The 14,434-nt window shown below is 42.8% G+C and overlaps 1 protein-coding gene across 1 annotated transcript in view; it reads left to right on the top strand.

Moving 5' to 3' along the window:
- LOC130862994 (prolow-density lipoprotein receptor-related protein 1-like) overlaps window positions 1-665 on the top strand; it is a 128,210-nt gene extending 127,545 nt beyond the window's left edge. The window contains exon 32 of the mRNA XM_057752855.1: window positions 457-665. Coding sequence (XP_057608838.1) covers window positions 457-471 — 15 coding nt within the window. The 3' untranslated portion in view covers window positions 472-665. The remainder of the gene's footprint in view (window positions 1-456) is intronic.
- The last annotated feature ends 13,769 nt before the right edge of the window (window positions 666-14,434 follow it).

Genomic DNA, 14,434 nt, shown 5'->3' with positions numbered 1-14,434 from the left:
ACAATCTCAATTTGAAGCTCATAGAACAGAGGAACTTTCAGGGTAAAGAAACCAAAGTGGTTTCCAGGACTGGGGGTTAGGGAAAAGGGATTTGGTGCTTAATGGATAGATAGACTCGGCAGCAGATGGTAAACTAAATTCCAAAGGAAGACGGTGCTGACCACCCCACATGAATGCAATGAATCCCAAACAACACCAGACACTCTTAATCTGTGAGGGAGCTCAACCCTTAACCATTTATGTGTGCGTTACCAAAAATCTAAAATATATAAAGATAGGGATGATAACCATCCACCAACCACAAATGGTTTGTTTTTCATTTGAGAAATGTAGGTTTTATTTGTCTTTTCTTTGTAAAATAAGACTTGATTTCTTGGGAGCATTATCAGGTTCACAGAAAACCGGAGAGAAAGGTGCAGAGACTTCTCAGACACCCTTTGTTTCTCCCCCACACAGCCTCTCCCACCATAGTGACCGTCTGTGTGACTGACAAAGCTGGTGTACAGTGTCACCTGAAGGCCACAGCTGACATCTGCCTCGCTCCTGGTGTTGGACATTCTTCAGGTTTAGATGAATGGATCACGATTTTCCTCACAATACTTTACTGTTCTCAAATCTGCTGTGTTCTGCTGTTCATCTTCCCCACCCCTGTAGCTTGGCAAAAACAAACCATTTCACTGCCGTCATTGTTTTACCTTTTCCAGAATGCCATGGAGTCGAATCCTACAGCAGATGGTCTCTTCAGATTTACTTAGTAATAGACATTTAATTTTCCTCCATGCCTTTTCACAGCTTGATATCTCGTTACTTTTAGTTCTTAATTATCTGGATGGACTACAGTTTCTTTGCCTATTCATTCACTAGAGGACAGAGTTTTTGCAATTAAGAATAGAGCTGTCACAACATCCATGTGCAAGCTTTTGAGTCGTGGGTTTTCAACATCCTTGAGTCAACGCCAAGAATTGTGATTTGTTTGCATGGTAAGAGTATCACACTGCTTCCTTCTGGAGGGGCTGGAGACTTCTTGCTCTGTCCAGTCGGAAATAAAGGCTCTTGTTGCTCCATGCCCTTGCCAGTATTCTGTGTTGCCTTTGTTTTGGACTCTGTTCATTTAAATAGTTATGAGACGTATCTCACAGTTGACTCACTTCCCTTGGTGGTCTATAGTGTGGGGCATCTTCCTGAGTCTTGCCATTGGTATTTCCCCTTTAGAAAGGTACCCTCTAGCCAGGCGGTGGTGGCACACGCCTTTAATCCCAGCACTTGGGAGGCAGAGGCAGGCGGATCTCTGTGAGTTCGAGACCAGCCTGGTCTACAAGAGCTAGTTCCAGGACAGGCTCCAAAGCCACAGAGAAACCCTGTCTCGAAAAACCAAAAAAAAAAAAAAAAAAGAAAGAAAGAAAGGTACCCTCTAAGGTCTTTGGCCAATTTTTAAAATTTAATCATGTTTTTTTTTTTGTTCCACTGATGTTTTTCTATTGATTTTTAAGACTTTTTATCTCATTGATTTCTGCTCCATTTTCATTTCTTTTCTTCTGCTACTTTAGATTCCATTTGCTCTTTCTGTTCAAGCTTCCCAAGGTGACCATGCAGGTGATTGACTTTGGAGCTCTCTTAGTTTCTCAAATATGCATCTACTCCTGTGGGTTTTCTAAGATGGGTTTCCCACGTGTCTCACATTTGGCAGGTTATATTTTTATTAGTTCAGTATGTTTTGGGAGTTGATTTCAGATGTCTTCTAGGAACTATTTTAGAAATGCAATGCCAAAAGTCCTGTCTGCTGGAAGTGTGTTCTCGATGCTTTCTGTTTACTCAAAATTTTCAAACTGTGTTTTATGGCCCCAAATGCTGTCCTGGTGAATGATTTCAAGCAGCTCAGAAGATTAGATATTCTGCTATTGTTGGATAAGGTAGACACAGATGTTGACTCTCTCTGGCTGATGCTATCCAGTGCGGTTATGGCTCAACTGTTAACGTGATTCTGCACGAGCCCAAAGACTGAGAATTCAGATTCCTAGAAGCCAGATAAATGCCAGGTGGGCATGAACTGCTTATCTGTAATTCCAGCCTCAGACCCCTGGAGGAATCCCTGGCTGGAGGGGATAGCTATCTCAGCAAGCTCTGGGTTTGACTGAGAGACCCTGCCTCAAGAAGAATGAGGTGGAGAGGGAAGAAGAAGGACTTCCCACCATCAAAGTCAGGCTTCCACATGCATGTTCATGGGGCACCTAAACACACATGTGTGTCTATACACACACAAACATGCCATGTACACATATACACATAACACAAGACAAAAAGACATATATAGAGTGGGTGAAACATATATAACAATATGCCAACATTAACAAGAGAAAGAAGGAGCCGCAGTAACTTCAGACAGCACAAACGTCAAAACAAGAAATGTCATCAGGACTAGAAAGCATCATTACATAGTAATAATGGACTCGATTCTCCAGCAAACTGTAACAATCATTAACACGTGTGCCAAGCAGTGAAATGTCAAAATAATGGGACAAAATTGATGGAACTATGAGAAGATGCCTTCGGCATCTCTTCCCCCAAAATAGATCGATCAAGCAGGTTAAAAAAATAAATAAAAAGCAAAAAGAGGCCAGGTAGTGGTGGCTTATGACTTTAATTCCAGCAAAGTCAGGCAGATCTCTGTGAGTTCGAGGCTAGGTTGGTTCTACAGAGCGAGTTCCAGGACAGGCTCCAAAGATGCACAGAGAAACCCTCTCTTGACATAAACAAACCAACAAGCAAAACAAACAAACCAGAGGACATGGAGAAGGAGACAACCAGAAAATGACATGGTGTTTCCAGCGCTGGAATCTCGATTCCCCGTGCCAGACTGACTTGTTCTCTTTCCAGTCTCAGGAACCCAGACAGAAGAGTGCCTCCCCTGCTAATAAACAGTCTCCTCCAACCTTGGCCATCACCGAGAGCTCATCATTCTCCTTGAGATTCAAAATCTAAGGCCTTGTGATGGTGGTGTACGCAGAGACAGAAGTCTCCCTGTAAGGGGTGTTTGTGTGAACTACAGGGCTCAGTGAAGAGCACATTCACACAGACTGACTGCTATTAGTATAGAATATCTCCCATAATGTAGGGCATTGTGCCTTTTCTGAAAAAAGAAAAAAAAAAAAGGAAAATGTGTGCTAACAAAAGACCTTACAACATGGGAAAAAAATGAATGCTAACATTTCTGCTTGACTGATAATCTCTGATGTCACCCTTGGGAATCCCTAGCTTTCAGAATGATTTATGCGTCCATGTTTGGTTTTCACTCCCCTAACGGGTTATCTGGCAAACAGAGCGATGGGCAGTGGAAAGAACATGAATGCCAAACGCAGAATGAAGAGAGGGTGTCATGTTGTCCGGGGAGGGCACTTTTTTTCTGATTGTGGCGGTGAAGTTTTTACTCCAACTAAGAAAGAACAAAGAGAGGCAGGAATTGAATTCTGATGGATAAATGGGAGAGAGCTGTTCAAGGCATAGACATATCACGTAGATGCACACAGGGACCTTAGCCACGTGGTACTCAAGTACAAAAGAGAATCAGATAAGGAATATGGCAGTCTCTTGTGTTCTTCTCAAATAGAAGTCCCCAGGCTCTGACCACTTGGCATCTCTCCCACTTGCAATGCCTGCTGCATGCTATAAAACAGACTCTGACTTCTTGGCAAGACAGCGCCCCAGAAGTTTTCCAATAATGTCACTACAGTGTTCCTGTAATCTGAAAGAAATTTAAGACCAAGGGTGTCCCAAGAAAAGTCAGAAGCACCTCCCTTTCAGCTCACTCCGGGAGCCAAACGCTGGCCCTCAAGAGTTTGACAGCTGTGAAGAAGGGCAAACAAAGAACCGGGAGTCTTGAACCTAGAATTCAAATTAATACTGTGTAGTAAGAGCGCTGCTCTCTACCTGGGCTCTTGGATGGCCTGGGGAGTTTTGTTGTGTAGGTGAAAGTCTGCCTCCTTCTCAACAGATGTGTGTCTATGGATGAGCTGATTGGACTACTGCCAAATGCACACTTCCTCATTCTTCGCAGAGATTCCCCAAACCCACGAGAAACCCTAGCTTCTTTTGCCTGGCACAGATATATATCTATGACCAGCGTCGAGCATGTGGTTGCTTATGTCTCTGGATTTGCAGCATAAGAAAGAGTAGAAAATCTGACAGCACACGAACAGATCTTTAGTCTGTCTTTGACTAAGGGCCAGAGGAGTGCATGAGGTAATCTGAGCTGAAAGGAATCAAAACTTTATGGTTATGCCAATAGAATTTTATATCTTTACCCGCAAAGATGTGACACACTTGGCCGACAGCTCTGTCTAGACTTGAACAACTTCACCTTGTTAACAACCTTCCAGCCCTGAGCTTTCCTAGACGTGTCTGGCATCACTCTGGTAAGAAATAAAAGCAACTTGAATGACCTACATCAGAGAGATGTGCTTTCTAATTCATTAATTAAAGCAAGTTCTTCAGGGAACCCTCCAATTCCTTGTGTGACCAATTGCTGGGGAACTCTCTTTCAGGTTTCCTGTGCTACAATATTTGGGAACAAGGCTTTGGGACAGAAAACATGAGTGTCTCTCGCAAAAAGTGTCATTACACGAGGCTTCAAACCAATAGTGGCTAAGAAGATTAGAACCAGGCTACAGAAGTCAAGTGCTTCTGCTTTCTGCCCCCTCTTCATTGGCAGTCAGAGAGAAACATGCAACCCCATGTGTTCCCGATGCTGCCTTACATGCGTCTCTACAGGCTAACACCATGGCTTCTCACCTCCCTCTGCCTGCTCTCTGCAAAAGAAATTACATTTGATTTTATTCATTGTTGTTTTATCTTGAAGGAAAATTCAGATGCATTTCTGTGAGATCTAGAAATGTCCCTTTTCAAGAGTCAATGAGAGCGAGAGAGAGAGAGAGAGAGAGAGAGAGAGGTGAATAGGGTTAAAAACAAGTGTTGTCTGTGACAGTTCAGCATTGCACACCCTTCGGAATCTTATTTTGTTCTTAAAAATTAATGGGAGAGAGTGGTAACTATGTATGTATATTTGTGTGTATGTATGTATATGCATGGGTGTGTGCTCAAGTATACATGTACTATGTATGCTTATATCTGTATTATATGTGCTCATGTATGTGGATGTCTGTATTATAAATGCTCAGGTATGTGTGTATGTTTGTGTTCATGTATATGTGTAATGTGTGTGCTCCTGTACATGGATGTTTGTTGTATGTGCTCAGTAGCTGTATATGTTTGTGCTCATGTATATGTGAGGTGCGTGTGCTCACGAATTGTATTGTGTGAGTGTTCAGATACGGGTGTGCCAAGGCACACAGCAACTGCCCTAAATGAAAATGAGAGTGTAAAAATGGCCTTTTATGTGTCTTTAAATAACTGTGGTTATTCGGGGGGTTCTGAGACATAAAATTAGTTTTAGATTTTCTGTTTGAAGTCATTATGCTGTTGTTTTGAAAAAAAAACTACTGGATATTGGCAATTTCTTGTGGATCAATCAAATTCATCCTGTCTGATGGCTGCTTGGGCTTCATGGTTTCAAGAACTCTACAAGGGCCAGATCATTAGATGAAACCACCTCCTTTATATGAAATGAATCATCGAACAATAAAAAATACAATTCTGCAAACAAAAAAAAATAGGAAGTGAAGTTTGTATGTCAATTTGAGCTAAATGAAGTAAGCAGGAAGCAGAGGTGACTGCACACACAGTCTCCATGACCAGAATTGGAAGGCAGAGGTGATTCCACACACAGAAAGTCTCTGTGACCGGAAGTGGCAGGCAGAGGTGACTCCACACACAAAGTCTCTGTGACCGGAAGTGGCAGGCAGAGGTGACAGCTTCTCTAGCTCCCATTCTGGAAACACATCCCCTCCACTGTGTTGACTGAAGAGCTTACTCTCTGATCCCCCGATATCCACTGAATTCTCACCATCTCTGCTGGGGATAGGCTTGGGCGGGATGTGGGGGTGTGTGTTTTATACAAATGTGTGGCAACCAAAGCACGTGGCTTGCTCCTGTGTGGTCTTTTGGGTTGCAGCTGGAACTGCTGAACGTATAAGCAGACAATGACAAACCACTTCAAAAAGCAGAGCACGGGCCCACAGCCCATGGTAGATTGCCCAGGAAACCCCAGTAAGGCACAGTAACCAGCCCCGGGGGGCATCTTACTGTCCACCACATTTCTCCATCTTGAACAACTTTGGAAACCAAACTATAACTTGGAAACAACCAGCTCAGTGGGCTGGACTTGACTACTGACTGATAGGTGACTTAGTTTCCAATCTCACTTCTGATTCGGTATCAACCAGAGAAAGCAAGCACTGCTCCCTGACCAATCCCACGAAAGATGATGCTGTCTTGGTTTCTTTTTCTGTTGCTGTGATGAAGACCAGAGCAACTTAAGGGAAAAAGGGTTGTTTTATAACAGTTCAAACACAGTCTGAGAGGGAAAGTCTCAGCAGCTTGGGGCGGTTGGTTGCCTTGCACCTTTGTGTAGATGGAGGCTGCTCTTTTGTTTCCCAGCTGCTCAGACAAGAAATAACCACACAGAAACTGTATTAATTGCAATACTGTTTGGCCAATAGCTTAAGCATATTTCTAGCTAGCAATTTTTAAGCAATTCCTCTACATTTCTGAATTTTAGTAGAACCCTCCTAAAGTGTTATTGAATACATAAACAAAACATGAGTTTTATGGGTTTTGTTTTAATGGAAGAGATGGGGGTACACCTATCAAAACTGATGCTTGAAAACGAGAGGTAGAATCTGAAGCATATAAGCAGTGGGGGGCTTAGACACATGCGTTCTCAATATGGGTGACATTGTCCTGGGAGTAGGCAAAAACAGTTTCTGTGCAACAAGCAAAGCTTAGATATTATCGTGGTCTATGACCTTCTGAAAGGCCATAGTATGTAAATAAATGTTTGAAATGTTCGTAGTGTTAAAATTTCACTGAGGGACTGGGAAGATAGCTTGGTAGAGGACATGTTTGTTGCAAACATAGAACTAGAGTTCAAATCCCAGCACCACATAAAGTGTGGGGAATGTGGTGACCTACCTATAATCCCATCTCTTGGTAAGTGGAAACAAAAGACCGCTAGGGCAAGCTAGCCAGACTAGCCAGAATCAGTGAGCTCTGGGCTCAGCAAGAAACCCTTGTCTTGGTAAATAAGGTGAAGAAGACATCCATGTCCCTTATCTGTGTCCCCACTGGCATGAACATCATACATATATGCACACACCACACACGCCCACACAGAGATGCAAAAAAAAAATTTCATGGAGTGGGGAAAATGAGAATTGTCAGAGAAAAGGAAATCTAAGGAGGGATTTGGGGGTGAGTCGGAATTAAGAACCAGATACAGTGGAAGAAGTGAACAGGGTTTAGGTGTGTTTATATCAGGACAGAGCTCAGATACGAAAACAGTGGGCCATCAAGGCCAAGTCGCAGATGCGGGTCACTGGGTTTGTAGCCCTACAACAGGGAACAAATGACTGCTATTCTGATTCCTAGAACCCCACACCCTACCATGGCCCATTGCATGCACACTCCTCAGAGGTGTGAATGACAATGCACACAGTGTAGAGTAATGTCAGCATTCCACTCATGGCTCTAACCTACATAATTATTTGGTTGTCGCTCCCATCAGCCCTAGCTCTCTGTCCTGACTTAGTATTTATCATCGTCACCTTTTCAGGAAACTGCATCTTTTTGTCTTCTCATCTTTGGCCTGTCCTCGTGAGACAGAGGGAGACAGCACTTGTACTTGTCAGGGTGCTGTAATGGAACAGAACTGACAGAATGTTTGTGATGTGTGTGCATGTATGTGTGTGTGTTTGTGTGTGTGTATGTGATGAGGGTGGGGTTTAATTGCAGGCTGTGGTCCATGTAATCCAACAATGGAAAGACCAGGAATCTAGTAGTGTTCAGTCCATAAGACTGGATGTCTCAGCAGTCCCAATCTGGTGCTGGAATTCCATACAATTCCTAGAAAGCAGCTGGTCTGCAATCTACACTGGGACCCCCCCAAAAAAATAGGTTCTAATATTAGTGAAAGAATGCCTTGGAAACAGGACAAATGAACTCATCAGCAGGAGCAGGGGGGGGGGGGCAAGCAGGCTACAACCAAAAGCTTTCTTCTTCTTTGACCATTTATATGGGCTGCCACCAGAAGGTATGGCCCAGATTTGGGCTAATTCTTCCCACCTCAAACGACAGAGACAAGAAAATGCATGGGTTTTAGTTTTTCACCTATGTTGTCAAATTGACAACCAACCATTGCAGCAGCTCTAGTTATTCCCTACTGCCCTTTCACCCCAGGTGGTATGTCCTTGGCTCCTGGGCTCTTTGGGATATCTGACCAGCCTGTGAGATTTTTCTTGACATTTCCTTTCTTATCTAATTCCCTCACTATTCTCAGAACCACCCTTTATCAGCCATGCCCAGGCTCTCTCAGTGGAAGGCCTGTGTTTGTATTTTGTTTATCAACTCAGATTGGAGTAAGGTGGGTGGTTAGGGCCACGGGAGAATGGAAGCCAACTGCTAGGCTCTCAAAAGCTCTTTTGGCTACCACCACGGGACTGCCTGGCACACTTCTCTCCTGTATTTGCATGGCTTGCTATTTGTTATTAGATTAGATGGTAACACTGTGCTGGGACCCTTGTGCACAGAGCATGAGCTATCAGGGTCCAAACATAGCTGGGGCAAACCAGTTCTTACTGGTCATACTCTATTGCGGTGGTTCTCAACCTTCCTAATGTTGCAATACTTTAATACAGTTTTTCATTTTGCTATGGCCCCCAACCAAAACATTATTTTCATTGTGACTTCATAACTGTAATTTTGCTACTGTTATAAACCTTAATGTAACTATCTGATGTTTGACCCCGGTGAGAGGGCCATTCGATATCGGGATATCTGATATGTGATCCCTGTGAAAGGGTCATTTGACTCCCGAAGAGGTCTTGACCCAAGGTTAAGAACTGCTCCTCTAAGGCTAATGCCAATCTTCTCCTATTTCAGGTATTGGTGTCTTTCCTAACTTGAATATTCTCTGGCGTCAGAGTGACCTGATGCCTCCTCCCCTGCCTTACTTGACTAGCTGACTGAAGCACAGGATGAGTTAGGTCTGTAAAGACCAGAAACAGTAGTGACTGTCCCCAGCTGCAGGAATCACTCCTTGCCTATTAACACCAAGCCTCACGTGTGCTTCGTCACAGTCCTGGCTAACTTAGTTTACCTCTGGTACCAAATGGCTTTAAGTGGGAGATTTCCTTTAGTCTGTACAACCCTCTGTTGCACACACCACTGTTATCCGGATTTTAGAAATGTGGAAATGGAGGCTGTAAATAACTCAAACTCATACATCTAAGAAATGGGTAGAGCTGAGTTCACTATGTGACACTGGGCTTGAGTTCTTCATCGCTGTACCCCATGGCCTTTTTGTGTGTAAGCTGGTCTCTCCCATTGGCTTCTAAAATCTTGAAGATGGGGCCATGACTTCCATATTTCGTATATGAGAAAAGTGCCTGGATTATGGTAGATGTGCAATAAAACTTGCTCAGTGATAGGTGGATGGATCAATATATAGTACAGCTGGTTATCTATATCATTGCTACTAGTTTCCTCTAGACCGGAAGACGTGGAAGCACCTCGGAAGAATGGGTCAGAAAGACTGACTGACTCGGTAAACCTTTGGAACTGAACTCAGTCTGCTTTTCTACAAGATCAAGTGACTCATTTTCACAGTGAAACTTGAGAAGTCTGACCCAGACAGTGTCCAGATGCAACGGAACAACTAACAGAAAAGGCCGTTAGGAGAGCCGTGCAAAGCCTACAAGTTATACATGGCTTTGGATGCTAATTGACATGTCTTCATAACAGCCTTGGCTCCTGGTCATTCTTCAATGATTAGAAAGTACCTGTAGGTGGGCCTTTTCTTCCCCCATCTTATCTTATCTTGTAGGGGTGGCTGCAAATGTGTTTGTGGCTGGTTGTAGCCTGCCTGACAGGGATCAGATTTATTACACATTAGGCCTAGCTAGAGATTATAAGATTGACCAGCCGTGTACACACATCAGGTGGGGGCAACGCTGTGGGGAAGCAGGTATGGTCGGCTAAGAGTAAACACCTTGTTTCCTCTGGGAGCAGAATATACGGGAGACAGGAAGGTACAAATCCCAACTCCAGGGGAAGGCCCATGTGGAAAGGGTGCTCGGAGAAACGGACACTGTCAATCACCAACTGGGCCACTCTGAGCCTTCATGTTCTCAGCTGTAAAATAGAAAGAATAATAGTTGGCAATCCATTTCAAAGGACTGTGAGGGTCTCAGGGGTTGGGCGCTGCATCCGAAAAGACTGCGTGAGCTATAAAGTGCCTCACACCTGAGAGACTGCCTCTGCCAGAACAAATCAACTGCAGCTCTTGGGAAGCCTTTCATAGGAAGGCAGCTTCATTCCCTGAGCTGTCCTGGGGCCTCTTTTGACTGCTGAACTGGGATTAGAAACAGTACAGCTCTCAGGGTCCGAAAACACGTGACCAATCTGACCCCAGGCAAACTTGTAAAGGCTCCCGAGGCAGGTTGGGCAGAAGACGCGGGGTCATCCTTGCCGGCTTATTTTCATGTCCCACATTTTGGTTTCTCATTTATCGTTAACATGTTTTATATTGTTAAAAATAAGTTAACCTTTACTTGACAACAGGATTTTTAATTTCCGTGAAGTTTTATATTCTGGGATACATGCTATACTTCTAATTGTGACTCGGAAATAATCCTGTAGTAATTAGGCTTAAAATTAAATATAAGCACACACCTCGTTTTAGTGCATATTTATAGGAATAAAAGAATTGAATTCAAGGGCTTAAAATGTTCTAAGGCTTTTTGCATGTGGTTTGTGAAGTTTCCAGCTAGAAGTGAATGGTGAATGGTTTTTAACCATACCTTTATCAGGGGAAGGTGTGTTTCTGTATCTGTGATTAAAAGACAAAAAAAAAATTGTATTTGTAAGTTGCAATTTGTATTGAATTACATTGGTTTTTGATACACACATGTATATGTGTACATAATACACAATACACATGTGTGTATACATACATACATACATACATACACACACAGGGTTATCCCTCTCTATATATGCACACACTATATTGGAGAACCTCTCTCTCATACACACACGCACGCACACGTTAGGTTGATCCTCAGGTATCTCATGCTTCGTAGGCAAGCACTCTGCCACTGACCTATATCTTCAGTCTTAAAAACAACACAAAAGAAAGAAAGAAAAGGAAGGAAGGAAGGAAGGAAGGAAGGAAGGAAGGAAGGAAGGAAGAAAGAAAGAAAGAAAGAAAGAAAGAAAGAAAGAAAGAAAGAAAGAAAGAAAAAAGCTTTCTAGTTTGAAGCTGACCTGGCTGCCCTTGAACTCACTCTGTGGCACAGCCCAGGCCTGTGAGCTCTTGATCCTCCCACCTCTGCTTCCTGAGTAGTGGAGATTACAGCTGGATAGCACCGGGCCCCGCTGAGGTGATAAATTCTTGTGATAAATAACTATATGAATTTCGTTACTTCTCACCTTTATCCCGGTTTTTGTCTTCTCGCTACCAGAGTACTTTAACATATCTGTCAATTCTATTGTCTATTCCAGGTGAGGATGTTTAGCCAAATGGAATGGGAAGTGTGTCTCCTCCCTGTCCTTAAAGGGCCTTTTATGCTTATAAAATTAGTCACAGGGTTGTGGCTGAGAATAAAAATGTGGCCAGGCTGTATTGGTGCATGGCTTCAATCCCACCATTTGGGAGGCAGAGGCTGGTGGATCTCCCTGAGTTTGAGTCCCAGCCAGGTCTACAGAGTGAATTCCAGGACAGCCAGGGCTACACAGAGAAACCCTGTCTAGAAAAAAGACTTTAAAAATGTTATTATGAAGTATCCATAATTCCTCTTGTTTTAGCACTGCATGATTTTAATTCCTTTCATTTAGGATTTGAGAGAACTCAAGCTAGCTAGAACTGTAAAGGAGGGATTAATATCCTGACAAAGGAGAGAACGACATGAATCTCTGCCGTCGGTCCAACATCCTGTAGTTCTCACGGTGAATCGATGCTGTTGGTCCGTAGTTCTCGCATGCCTTTGCCTATGCAGTGTTTGGACTCTGATGTAGAATTTGCTGAGATGATATTAATGACTTATGTCCACTGAGCCATCTCATATCTATTCTTCGTGAAGAAAAATAGAAAGAGAGAGCAGTCTCCTCTGGATTAAAATATGGCCCTTCTGCCCTTTTGGTACTAGCTACTATTGCCTTCTGAGCATGTAATGCAAACAAGTGTGTGGGATTACTATCCCAGCAACCATAGAATTCTGTCCGTCCCTGTTAGAGTCATAGAGTTGATAGGTTTGCCAGAATCTGCGTGTGGAATATTTATCCACATGCTTGTGCTGATAATGCGTCCTACCTGTTTGCATTACATGTTCTGAAGGCAATAGTAGCTAGCATCAATAGAGCGGATGGTACATAGATTAACCCAGAGGAGACTGCGCTCTCTCTCTCTCTTCACAAAGAACATCTATGAGGTAGCTCTGCAGGCATAAGTGCTCGTGGCACAAGCCTGGTGGTCTGGTTTCTGTTTGTCACAATCCATGGAAAGGTGGAAAGAGAGAGCTGACTGTACAGGATTCAACTCCTCTGATCTCCACAGATGTGTTGTGGCACGCACACTCACATGCATGCACACATGCATACCCAAGAATAATAATATTTTTGATTTAAAACAATGTTCCCACTTCTCTTGGACTCTAACGAGCACCAGGGGCTTGGTGGGAGCAGAGTACAGAGAGGGGACTAATATAGGGTTGTGTGTAGCCTGAATGGGGTCACAAGGTCACAAGGAATCCATGCTGACGTTGCAACTGATATTTAGGATTTCTATGACTGTGAAGAGACACTATGTCCATGACAACTCTTATAAAGAAAACATTTAATTAGAGTGGCTAGCTTACAGTTTCAAAGGTGAAGCCCAAGACCCACCCCCACAGTGCCACACTTCCTCCAACAAGGTCACACCTACTTTAACAAGGCCACACTTCCTAATAGTGTGATACCTTTGGGATTATGGGGACCAATTACATTCAAACTACCATAGATACCCTTTCTAGGGACTGTTTGTTTCCTTCTAGAAGCTTTGCTTCACCCTAAATATTATTTCTGTGACTGAGAGAAAGAATGGTTGGTCCCTTGATGTGGGTTTTCCTTGGAAAACCAAAAGCAAAGATTGTCCATGGCATCATCAGTTAAGGCTTTGTATCAGAACCAGCTTGATAGTAAAACACACCCTGAGAAACACGAACAATTCATGAATTCTTACAGAGTGAATTTGCATTTTAACAAAATTACAAAACTTAAAATTGATGAGTAAGATATGAACATGGCATATTTAATTTTACCTTAACATTAATTCCAAACACAAACGTACTCTCAATTCCAAAGGCAGGTCAGGGTGGAGAAAAGGCACCTGGAAAAAGTGGCTGGAAGCAAAGCAGGCAAAAACCAAGACTGGCTAAGGCAAATGGAGTTGTGCAAAATTAAAGTGCTTGACAACAATGTCTTAGAATTGAGTACTTTCTTAGGTTAACCATTATAGACCACAGCTTAACTCTTGTCTAGTTTGCTAAAGATAAATCTGACGGTTCTCTCTGAATCATTTGAATAAGGTCTAACTCTTTTGTGAGCTTATTGGTCCTTTGACTTCAGTATTGTGGGGCTTTATAGACCATCTCGGCCAGTTGGGTAGTACTGGTGCACGCTTTTATTCCCAGCACTCTCTGTGAGTTCGAGGCCAGCTTGGTCTACATAGCGAGTTCCAGGACAGACCCTAGAGCTAAATGGAGAAGCTCTGTCTCGAAAACAATCAAACAGAACAACAACAACAACAACAAAAAACAGCTCTGGAATAAAAACCTGTTGTCCTCAACTTCAAGATAGGTGTAATGACTGAGTCACATTGTATGTCACATGTAAGATGCTGAAAATTTCCTGCCCTCGTTAAAAAAATTAGTAGTATATTATATATATATATATATATATATATATATATATAATATGTATGTTCTGCTACGTATTCAGAACATGCATCATTTTATTTAGCCTTTACAATAACTCAATGGGTTATCTTCGGTTATTCTTTTTCTTTTTTATAACTGAGTAAATAAGGCTCAGATATGGCAATTCAATAACCCAAATATGTTTTACAAGCCTATAAGTTCACACAAATAAGCAAAACCCAGTCCTCTGTTCTCCACATGTCTTAGCAAACTCAGTCATGTTCCTGGTAGCCTGGATTCCATGCCTAGAAATGCCGATGTCAGGAGACAATCAAGACTCATTCTATATTTCTAGATGAGGCTCTGACTTT

Source organism: Chionomys nivalis, chromosome 20 (assembly GCF_950005125.1).
Source record: "Chionomys nivalis chromosome 20, mChiNiv1.1, whole genome shotgun sequence".
NCBI classification, from domain to species: Eukaryota; Metazoa; Chordata; class Mammalia; order Rodentia; family Cricetidae; genus Chionomys; species Chionomys nivalis.
This window is presented reverse-complemented; position numbering and strand designations above follow the sequence as displayed.